Source organism: Cimex lectularius, unplaced genomic scaffold (assembly GCF_000648675.2).
Source record: "Cimex lectularius strain Harlan isolate CLEC.00 unplaced genomic scaffold, Clec_2.1 scaffold150, whole genome shotgun sequence".
NCBI lineage: Eukaryota > Metazoa > Arthropoda > Insecta > Hemiptera > Cimicidae > Cimex > Cimex lectularius.
This window is the reverse complement of record NW_019392717.1, coordinates 689762-702153: the sequence shown is the minus strand read 5'-3', so window position 1 is coordinate 702153 and position 12392 is coordinate 689762. Positions and strand designations below refer to the sequence as shown.

Genomic DNA, 12392 nt, shown 5'->3' with positions numbered 1-12392 from the left:
TTTTAAAACTATTTTTAGAACTGCAGTGCACTGGGAACATTGCATTTTTAATCAAGGCACGATTGATGAAACAATACAGGGCTACAATTGAAAAACTGAAGAAGATGGCCCATAAAGTAAAACAGCGAGAACGGGCAGACGAATGCAGTTCCATCAGACTTTCTTTATGAAATTAACTTTGAACCCGTTTTCTCTAATTTTAAGAGAAATGATTAAAACTATTTCCACATATTGTTATATGCTTTGCATTTGTTTTGTTTCTTGTTTACTGGCCTTTGGAGTCAAGGGGGTTCCCCGCGTGGCTAATATGCGGGCGCCCGTCGTACGAAAACGACGATATCGGTGGTCAAGGGCGACGACCCGTGGCGAAAATAAAACGAGGTTCCGTCCCAAGACGTTCGCTCATGTAGAAATCCTGGGCAGGAGGCAGGTGCACATTCGAGTCTGAATGGAGCAGGTGTCGCATCAACTGTGGAGCGGTGGACGCCCACTTTCGAAAACCAGCTCCAAAACCATTTGGACACGATCGGCCCCTTTTATATCAAAACGATTATAACGGTTATACAAAAATGTTAGGATAATTTAACGGATTGCTTGTGTTTTCGACATCCGATCCATGTAATCAACATTTCCTTACTACCAAAACGACTGTCGAGTTGGATAGCTGTCATACCCGTTTAAACATCTAATCTACATCTTCTGCTAAGTTTAAAACACGAAACATACGTTTATGGAAACAATCGTCCAGAAAATCTATGCTCGTGCCTATTAAATGTACAATAACCTCTAAACAAATATATAATTAAATTGTACTCTGTAGCATAAAACTTTCTACTCTTTACCCGAAAACTTTTCAAATTTGAAAACATGCAGAATGAAAGTTTTAAGTTTTGTACAACGATTAATTGTTCTTTCAACTTTTTCCTAACAACTTATCCAAAGTATTTATTCATTGAGTTGAGAAGTTGTCGTGTTTGACAGGACGCAAGAGACGAATAAATTGAATAGGACATTGTATAAAGTTGCTATTGTAATTTCTGCTCTGGCCAGGAGAACTTCTCACATTTGAAATCACGCAAGACGAAACGATGAAAGTATTATTTTCTAAAACTTCTAAAATTGTTCGGTACTTTTGTCAAGTAGATATTGCTTGATTACTAGGAAACCAAGAAATTAAGGTGTACAGAACAATTACGACTGTACTTTATATTTTTCTCGAAAATCTTTAAAACACAATACATTATGAGCTTTATTTTTGGCGAGAACATCTTTAGGTTGAAATAATGGAAGAAGAAGAAATTAATTTACATAGTGCAGCTAGTTGCTATTGTATTTTCTTCTTTTGAAAGAAAACTTCTCAAAAATAAACTTGATGGAATTCAATCGTAATGTGTATTAAGGTGCTATTGTGTATTTTTTTTATTCGAAGAACTTTTCAAATTTGAAATAATGCAGGAAGACAACATTAATTGTACAGTGTAAGTCGTTTCTAGTATTCCAGCTTGTATCAAGTTCTACCACTAGTCTAACCAAAAAAGGGGCTTCCACAAGAATTACATTTTTTGAACATACAATGAAGTATAAATTCTGAGCTCAAAAGCTCATCGTTTTTCTAAGATTTTAATATCAGTACTGATTCGAACAATCGGAAGGGATGATTAAACAAGTCAAGTTCGCGTTTGGGACGGGTAAACCTTGCAATAATGGAAAATGACAATTGATTCACACTCCTTATACCCTTAACGTAGAGACATCTAGATATCTAATGTTGCGACTTAAAATCAGATAAAAATTCTTAATCGTGCCACTTTTTAATATTTTTATCTACAGCGTATTAAATTCGATCAAATCGATCAATTCTGTTTTGTTTGTATGCTCTGCTTGTTCTGAGCACTGCTCCAAATTTCATAAACAAGAATATTAAAGGGATAAAATATTAAAATGTAATTTAATCCATTTTTAATTTTTGTTAATATTTTAATTAAAACTGGACGTTAATGACATATACGAGGTGTCCTGTCAATATTTCAATATGTTATTCCATACGCCAAAACTTGATTTTATACTATTTTCTCCAAATTTTTATTTTGAAATGCATTTGAGGTGTTTCACTTTTCAGGTTACTTTAACCTTTCGAAACTTTATACCATAAAATCCTTGATCTCATAAAATGTTAACTACACCAATGGAAGGAGCATCAAAAACCCTGTGGGATTTTCCATTTTTATTTTTTATTGCAACCTTAAAAAAACACAATACAAAATTACCTAGAAGATAAACGTTTAGGAGTTTCTAAAGTACTTCTTTAAAGTTTAGTAAGTTTTTATAGGTTCTGTGAATAGTGAAAGACATGCTTAGAGAAAAATTTCTCCAACTAATGTGTAAATATATATACTTAATTTCTAAATGGTTAGTTATCAATATAAAAATAATTGAGAAAAGTTTGAAACTGATAAAAAAGTAGTCTTTAAGATTTGGTACTTCTAGAGAAAATCAAAGTATTACAAAGTAAACAAAATGACTCTATAGTACAAAACAGAACTTAAGAAAAAACAAAAAGCTTCTGAAATGTGAAATATCTCGAATACAATTGAGATTGGACTTTGAACAACTTTTGAGACCAGTTTGACATGTACCTCTTGTTTGACGTCTGTTCACGGAACACCCTGTGTATAATAAACAAATATGCACATGCTCTTATAAACCCGTTGGTAGAATAAGATTTACACTTCTTTATTCGCAAAATTGTTAACCACTAGTTCGAATGGTTTTGTCATTTTAACCCTCAGGAATGATTGGAATTGTCGGAATAAAGGGATGGAGAAAAGAGACAATGTGAATGGCTTCACCCTCTTTATATCCTTAACGTAACTTCGTCTCATATCTAGTTTTCCGACTAAAACATCTTGCTAAAATATCTAACATAGATAAATTCGAAATTGTGGTTGTTTTGAATGCTTTGATCGATAAAATCTTTAAATCTGGTCAAATCGGTCTGTTTTTATTTTGAAAACTGCCCCAATTTGAATCTAAAGTTTGGAGGGATTATATATCAAATGTGTTAGTGTAATTTCTTGCTGATAAGGATTAGGTTTTTTTTAAATGTAAGAGTATTCCGCCCCTCTCACTCTTATTAAAACACAGAAACACAAAACACATATCTCCACGCCTATATAGAATAAAAAAATTCCCAATTCTCCTAAAAAGCGGAACAGGGGACCCTAAAACTCGCTAACGTGTTCTTACATCCGGAGGCATGCCTACACGCTCTCTGTATGGAGCCAAGGCATGACACGCCTCTATCTTTTTTTTGCTTGGCCATTTCAGCCCCTAGCGCATGATAAATGTATGAACAAACATTAAATACGCATTCACACAAGTAAATACATTCACCCATTTAGTGCTTTCTATTTAGTAGATTGAGTACTCAATATTCCTCCGTCGACCTGCATACAATATCAAGTAAATTTAAAGGGGGTCGATGGGGTACTTTTATAAATATTCCGCAATCCAGCCAAGTCACGTACACTACTGGAGGGGCAATGTGGATTCTATTTCATAATCAGCCCCACCCCATTCACTCTAATAAATACACTCACTCTTATTTTTTATATTTTTTTTACGAGGGTTTGCAACAGCAGAGGTCATATAAACCCTCAGGGTGCCTGTGTTTTTGAAAAAAAGCCCATTTGTAAGTATGTCGGGTTCGAATGCAGGGCCGCTGGATTCAAACCCGGGACCTTTATCTTACAGTGATGAACGCCGTGTCAAAGACTAAACTTGCGGCCACCGACGCCCCTCTCACTCTTATTAAAACACAGAAACACATATTTCCACGCCTATATAGAATAAAAAATTCCCAATTCTCCTAAAAAGCGGAACAGGGGACCCTACAACTCGCTAACGTGTTCTTACATCCGGAGGCATGCCTACACGCTCTCTGTATGGAGCCAAGGCATGACACGCCTCTATTTTTTTTACGAGGGTTCGCAACAGCAGAGGTCATTTACCTTATATATTGATAAATGTTTTTGAATACATATTCATATATACCTTACGAATTTGGTTTAATCCAATTCGTTATTTATTTGTGATTTTATGTTACATTATTTGACATAATTATGTGTTTTTCTTGATCTAAATTGAAGCAATCGACCTTGACGAGAAACATAATTTCTAACATAAATAGTAATCGGTTTGTAATTAGTGGCTAGGCATTGAAAAATAGGCAGAATTTTTATTATTATTTATGATTGATGGCAATAATGTACGGAATAAAAGAACATTTGTTTAAAAAAATGGAAAAATTATATTTGTAGGCTAAAATGCGGAATAGTTAATAAATGATTGCTGTGATGACAGGATGGCAAAATAGAGCACTAGAAGGCTTAGAGTTGGAACACGGCGGTGTCTCAGCTGATTTGTTTTTATGACAAACGTGTCTAATAACGACACCAATTGGAAACATGTTAGATCCCGAACTCCGACCAGTTTCATCAATCATCACTGACAGAACGGCAAAGGGGAAATTGAATTGGCCGGAATCACGTTTTTAAGCTGGTTTTCATTCAATGGTCTCAACCGACTGTTCCATCCCGATATAAATCCTCGTTTCATATGTGCGTTTAACCGGCTTTCTCCACCCTTCCAACTTATGAATTGAAGCATTGGCCAAGTTGCCGGTGGGGTGAAATTATTGCTCCTCCTCTAAAACTAAACAAAATTAATTTCAAATGTGTTCCTCAAGTGTGCATAGTTGGTTTATTACAAAACTCGGGTTAACAGAGAGGACGCACTTTAACAAATTTATTAAGCACTTAAAAGATTGATGCTTCCTATCAGACATCCTAATTTTAGCGTAAGATTAGTAAAAAACAATTATTGACATCACTAAATAGTAAAGTGATAATGACAGTCAAAATTATTTAATCATACGCTATTCTCATTTAAAAACAATTATGCTATGAATAAGACATTGCAAAAGAAAGGAAAGAAGAAATTTTTTAGCCCATGAAATCGCAATATTTTTTTAAGGGTTAATGCCGGACTGTTTGAATTACGTGACGCGCAAAGGTCGATTGAATAAAATATATAAAATATAAGTGAGTCCACGGTTCAAAATGTTATAAATGTAATTTGCCATTCCGTGCCCCAAAAATAATAACGAATCATAAAAAAATATCCCGTCGGATTAGGCCGCCAGATCCTGTCATAACAAAAATAATCATCGTTAATCCTTTAAGTCGCGCATCACACATTCATAGACGAACCTCCATCCTGCTCGTGGATTTTTAAAAATAATCCATTTCAATATACAAATGCATAATATGCATTAAAAATTATTAAATTAACATCTATTATATACCCGAATTGCAATTGACGTGCTGTAATGTGTGTATGTCTCTGTGTGTTTGTGTGTGTGCACGCGCCCCAAATTATTTTATCTTCAAATTTACCATTTTCAATTTCAACAATAAACTTTTTAATTTCAAATTAACTTTTTTTAAAAAATTAATTAAGATTTTCAGTTGAGATAAAAAAGTTGAATTTAATAATTTTTTTTTAAAATTTCTAAATTAACTCTTGTTTAAAGCAAAAGAAGTTTAGAGCCATATGAAAAGTAATTAAAATTAAAAATGAAAAAACTAATAAAAACAAACTATTCTTTTATTATTAATTCGCGCAAAAAGATAAACTTGCTCTTCACTAAAACATCATATAAACACCTGACCTATGCCTTCTTCAGTAACCTTCAGTATCTCGGTAGTGATGGACGACCCTTCGGACAGTTGTTCTGGGAATGTTAAGCACCCTGAGCACATACTTCCTACTTTTATGAACAGCACTGTTCTTTTATTTTTATTGCTTAATACCTGGCAAATTTCTGAATGAGCAATGAGTAGTCTGGAACTTTTTTATTTTCTTCTTTGTTTTTTACCTTCCCTTCACCCATCTCTCCTTTGTGAGCTCTCTCCTGATGTTTTAATCCTCATTCAGAAACTGGCTAAGTGCTAAACAATAAAAATAAAATAACAGTGTTGTTCATTAATGTGGAGTGAAGTGAGGTTAACCACAATGTACATATTACTGCTTTTATAGGCTGACTTTTTTGTAAGGGTGTCTGGAACTTTTAACTTTTCTTTTGAGTTCTTACAGTTTATGAATTTAAAAAAATACATTATAATTTTGATGGTAGGCCCCCAAAGCGGCACTTTCATACATTTTCAGATTTTTTCTTTTGCGTACTATTTAAAACCTGACTTGCTACCGAATTTCACGTTAGGGAAGTACCTTATTTTTTACAATTTCTTAAGCGATTCTTAAGTTATGTTTCAAATTTTGAAAGACTGTCTTAAGAAGAAGCAGATATTTGAGGGTGAGAAAAACCGGGTGAATTGGTTCGAGTAAAGATGCACATGACAGCTTTCTGGTACTCGGCCAGCGCACCGCCGTAAGCTCAGATTTACAAATTACAAAAAAAGGTTAATTTGAAGTTAAAAAGTGTAAATTCGAGATAATTTGAAGTTAAAAAAGTTAATTTTAAATTAAAAAGGCTTATTTGAAGTTAAAAGTCGTAATTTGAAGTTAAAAAGAGTTAATTTATAGNTATATATATATGAATAAAAAGTCAATAAAATTGTTATTATTCATTTTAGACTGAAATTTTAGACATGTTTTCAATAAATATGTCTTGCAATTAAATAAATCTGAAAAGATGAAAGCTTTTAATCATTTTGAAATGTAGATGGGTAGTTTTCGTTTTATATTTCCTATTTATCTAATCGCAGATTTGGTCTGTCATATTTTTGTTCATTAATCAATGTTCATAAAATATCTTACTTGCTTAAAATTAAAACAATGATCAGTTAAAGTGATATAATCAATTTCGGTCATGTGTTATCAAACTTTTAACAAAGACTAATAATGTGTATTAAGATTTTTGTCGGTCTTACCGCTTGTGAGAAACTGTTAATGATAAAGTAAGGCACTTTACCCTAAAGCAGGCGATGAATTATTTATTAAAAACCCTTTTCGAATAAAAGGTCTAAAGTTAGTTAGCAAAACATTTTAGATTTATTTACAAACTTCCATAGATTTCCGTATAGAAACTTACTATTCCCTTTTATGAAAGGGGCCCGGTTCTGAAGCATTGAGCCTCTTGTTTTATGTGCACCCCCGTTGTTACATGAACATTGCGGGTGGCGTCATAAAGGTGTCTTATGTGCGAATTCAATCGGATTCACTTGCGCGATATCGGGCTAACGGAGCGTGGGAATGTGCAATGTACCTTACAGTTCTTAGACTTTGTATGAAAGTTATACGAGACAAATATATGGAAAGGACTTTGTGAAGGATGGAGGAATTAGTTTGGAAAGTCTCATTTGGGCGAACCCTTTTGATCCTTTAGAAGAGAGTCAGCTTTACGATTACCTTTTATCTTTAAGGCCAACTACCGCGGATCCCACACTAGTTTATATTCAGAAGACAAAAAACATCAGTTTTAAATGTACTGATGACGATAACTTACTATGTGAAGATAAATAATTTTACATTTCCGAATTAAATATTTCCATGTTTCATATCAGCCTTTTCTAGTCTATTATAAGTTAGATATCAATTAATAAATCAAGGTTCAGTTTCTAGTTCAATACGCCTTCTCTGATTATTATTCATCAGTTTCTAATGGATCAACACAGCTGTGTAGTTCCCATAGCACTAATATCGATCTTACTTAACATTCCGAAATGGCTTATATATTTATCATTTGCGGAGGTTAATGAGTTGAGTATTATGTTCGCTCGGTAGACGTTGTAATATATGTTGTAGGGTTGAAAATACAAGACGTCATATGCATACTGCCAAGAGCTACTCACGCCCATATTCATTCAACTATCACAGACACAAAAATAAATAAAATTCACTCTCCCTCTCTTTCTTTTTCTGTCTCACTTACACAAAGTTTATTTTTCCCTCAGCAGGAAAAACCAATAAACGCAAAACAAACATAACACATGTAAGTAAAACTAGACAGTTAAAACCAACACAAATATTCTCTCTTTCGTCATCTCACTTACTCATTCGCTTTTTCTCTCTCACACACATTTTTATGAACGTATACAATATACACACAGTAGTAAATAAACATTAGGGACAAAATATTCTCTCTCACTCTCACTCTGTTTCTTTTTTTCTCTCCCTCTGTCTCTATCCCACACACAGGCAATTAATTTTAAAAATAAAAATAATTTAAACATAAAAAACCGTACATCATAGCCACAGATAAAACAAAGTAAAAGAGGGAGAAATGTTAAGCCCTGTCTTATATGTTGAGTGGCTTAACGTTTAACAAACCCGTTGGGTGTTGCGGACGAATTAGAATTCCATGGGCTATGACGGGGTTCGAACACAGAACAAGTCGGACGCCCCTATAACTAGATACCGCGGTCGCCACTCACATTTTCATGTCTTTAATCATTAAAGACAAACAAAAAACATGCATGGAAACTGATAATAATCCTAACATACAGGAGGGCTAACGATCATCACCGGATGGATATCACGGACGATGGGTGAAAACCATTTTTCACTTTTTTTCAAATTGATCTCATATAAAATACCATGGGCAATGACGGGGATCGAACCCGAACCGCAAGCTTGACAGCGAAGAAAAAGACGCCTTAAACACTACGGCACCGCGATCTTTTTACATTTACACACACTCACACACCCGTTCTCCCTCTCTATATCTATCTGTCTATATCCATCTCTTACTAATAACAGGAAAAACCAACAAACAAGCACTCAAAATAATTAAACAATTAAACCTAGGTTATTTTGAATACATACAAATCTCGGAACAAAATCGCATTTTTTCATTCTTTAATAACGACCAACCCCACTGCCAAACGTCAAATACAAAATACTTTATACAAAACTGAAAAACTTTATACAAAAAAAAAAAATCTTGAATATTAAAAATTTATATTAAAAAAATGCTTCTAACTAAAAGAGATTATGAGATTTATTGAAATTAAATGTGATATACTTGACAATCAATGAATTGAATATGTAATTTGTTGCTGATTTATTTATTCTATGTTCTTTCTGAACGTTTAAATTTTGGATTTAATTTCAGATTAATCTGATTAAACAATCCATTTGATTTGATTAACTGTCAATCCCACAAAGTTTGGCAAGTGCAAGCTTTTCAGTTGTAACATTGTTTTGTACACTTCAACCGATTGTTGTTCAGCTGAGAGTGGCTGTAATTATGTTGAAGTGTTTGATGGTCATCATTGACAGATATTCGTTTAGATTGTAAACAGGCAATCGGTATGAAACCGGCATTGAATATCTACGTGACTGCTTTAATAAAAATTATATGTACCTTGCTTATAGCTCGGGTGTTGGAAGCAACCTGAGTGCGAAGCGTGTTAATTGTAGTTTCCGCTCTGTCTATCGCAGCCCCCAACTCTGAGACTTGGCCTCTCGCTTCGCTCAACGAGGCTTCCAGCCATTTAGTTCTTGTCCCGGCGTTTCTTACGCCTCGACACCTTTCTCGTAAAACGGCCACCTCCTGCCTGTAATTGGAAAACGAAATTATGTTAACAAAAAAAAAAACTTACAGCATGAAAATTAAACATATTTAACACTCTTAACGTTGTGTGTGCAAGGAGGTAAATGAAATGACTTGTAACGTATTTAATTGAATAATCTTCTAGGCTGATACAGGAGCCGAATAAATATTAGGTAAGATAACAACCCCCAGAAGAGAGGAATCACATGATGGATTGCGAGCATTCGAAGCAGAATAACTTGCTTGAATTATTAGCATCTTCATTGCGCAAATAAAACACCCTTCTGTTTGTTTTTTTACAACAGAAGTAAATCACTTTTAGATTTTCCTGACTTCCCTTGATGTTCAATTTTCTACCTAGGGAAATTGTTTTCCCTTTTCCTATTAATTACATGTTTATTTATTTTTAATTTGGACCATGCATAATAATAATAGCATATGCTAGTTCCTTGCATAGGGTTGTGCGGATAATGTGTACAAATATTTTTAATTGATTTTTGTGGTATTGTTAACAAAAATTAAAGATTATACTAAACTATCTATGAATTTAAATTTTTAAGTTGTTAATTTATTGTATACTTTAAGTTTCTTATAAACTGTACTTGTGTATATTCGTAGTTAAGAAGTTAAATGAATTAAATCATATTTAAACAGTTTAAAATTTATTTCTCTTATAATTTTGTTAATTCTTGTTCTATAGATACTTAAATTTACTTTCTGCAAAATGTCATATAGGTTGGAAACTTACCTTTAAATAAAAGCTCATTTAAAAATATAGTTTCTCTGTAAATATGGTGAATTTTGGTGTGTGACAAAAGTTTTAGAAAAACATTTTCTTTATCGTGCCAACGTTTCGATCTTTATTGAGATCATCGTCAGGGCTCAAAGTGTTTGCTTTCCGTGTAGATGTTCATTCTTGTCTGTCGTGTTGAGAGTGCACTTTGAGCCCTGAAGATGATCTCAGTAAAGATCGAAACGTTGGCTCAATAAAGAAAATGTTTTCCAAAACCTACGTCACACCAGACCGCATCTCACAACTTCCAAATAATCATCAAGTAACGGTCATTAAACACCACACATTTGGCTAATATATATTTTTTTTATTATCGGTACAATTTCTCTTGTAACATATTCATTCTGAAGTACTTTACCTTTTCTTTATAAAGTAATATATATAAGTTTTTCACATAGATTTAATATATGCTATAAACTCCTATTTCCGAACATAATAATTTTGATTTATATCTGAAATTTTTTTGTTCATTTTCGGCAATCTTTTTTGTAATATATAAAAATAAATATATCTATATATACCCTCTCGAAGCAGTAATTCCAAATTGCATTATGGATTATAAAACGTTTGTATATAATAATTTTTAAGTTTTAATTAGGAATCCTTTTATTTGTTTTATTATGTAAGCGCATTTACTTAGTTTATGTCCATTTCATGGGATTGCCTATAATTATACTAAAGTATTTAACCTCATCTTCTTTTTAATTGGCTGGCAACATTGTTGTGAATGGTGCTCACACTGATGTAGTGCTAGATTAACATAAATGAGATTTGTTGGTGTTCATAGGTAATATGTTGTATCTCATCCAGTTTGATATTTTAGCCAGATCTTGCTAAGATGTATTTATTACAGCCACAAATCAGCAGTTGAGATCAAGGCCACGTCTTCTGCAAATAAATATATTTTGCTGTCAGCGATAGATTAGCCAAATCGTTGATGTGCGTGAAGAATAAAATTGGAGCCAGTAGTGTTCCTTGATCGATTCCATAAAGTTTTATTTCTTCTATTAAATTTAGCTAATAGTTCTTATAAAAGAAGCTTATCTAACCTAAATTTTGAATATTAGTTTCTTTGATAAAGATAAATAAAAAAAGAACAATCTTAATATAGAGGAACGATATCATAATAGAAAATTTATGGTTATTATTTACAAATAAAACATAAATCACCAAGCAAAAACACATTAAGTATGAGTGAAATTCAATTGTAGGCCTCATTATCATAGACATTCGAAAAAAAAGATCATAAATGTGTTTTAAGATGGACGTGCTTCCTCTTCTCTGGGGTCGAGATCCGTCCGGCTCTGCGCGCGCGGTGAGGAGACGGCATAAGTAAATGTTTTAAGATAGCTATGACCCCCTTTATAGATTAAACTTGACATTAAAAAAAAAAAAAAAAAATAGACCAATGTTTAGAATAAAATAAGTCCGCGTGCTTTGTGTAGCCATTTGGTTTTATTTGATTTCACTTTTCCCCTCGTTCTTCAACCTCGCGCGGAATTGTTTACGGTATTCCCGGTATTGTTTACGCGAACCAAATAAATAATGACCTTCCGATCGGACATCTGCTGCACGCTAGATTTATTCGTTAAACAATACCCACGCTTAAAACACTCTCCTTCTATGATGACCAATAGATTTTTCATATTTTGAACATTGAAAACATTAAAGTACTAGACTGAGCAAAGTACGAAATTCAATAATTACAATAAATAGTATTGGCAAAAGGTGAAAGATTAATAGGTCGATTATTGTTCTGTTGAAATTATCATGGTAAAAGCAAACCGAATTCTCTTTTCTCGTTTAGATAAACTCAACCCAACCTACAACTCAACCAACGAAAAAAAAATTCTTTGATTACCTGCAACTGGCACACTGTATTGTAGATTTAGACAAAAGAATTATATTAGTGGGAAAAGAGTGATTATGTATTAGACCTCCACTGTTTCCATGGATGTTCTCCTGAATTTATCACTACTACTTAATCTCCTACTACTGCCACTACTTCTCCTTAATCCGGGA

The 12392-nt window shown here is 33.3% G+C and overlaps 1 protein-coding gene across 1 annotated transcript in view; it reads right to left on the bottom strand.

Annotated features, from left to right (window-relative positions):
• LOC106664802 (protein scabrous) overlaps window positions 1-12392 on the bottom strand; it is a 69368-nt gene that overhangs the window by 43774 nt on the left and 13202 nt on the right. Inside the window, exon 2 of the mRNA XM_014390808.2 lies at window positions 9389-9581. Within this exon, the coding sequence (XP_014246294.1) occupies window positions 9389-9581 (193 nt within the window). The remainder of the gene's footprint in view (window positions 1-9388; window positions 9582-12392) is intronic.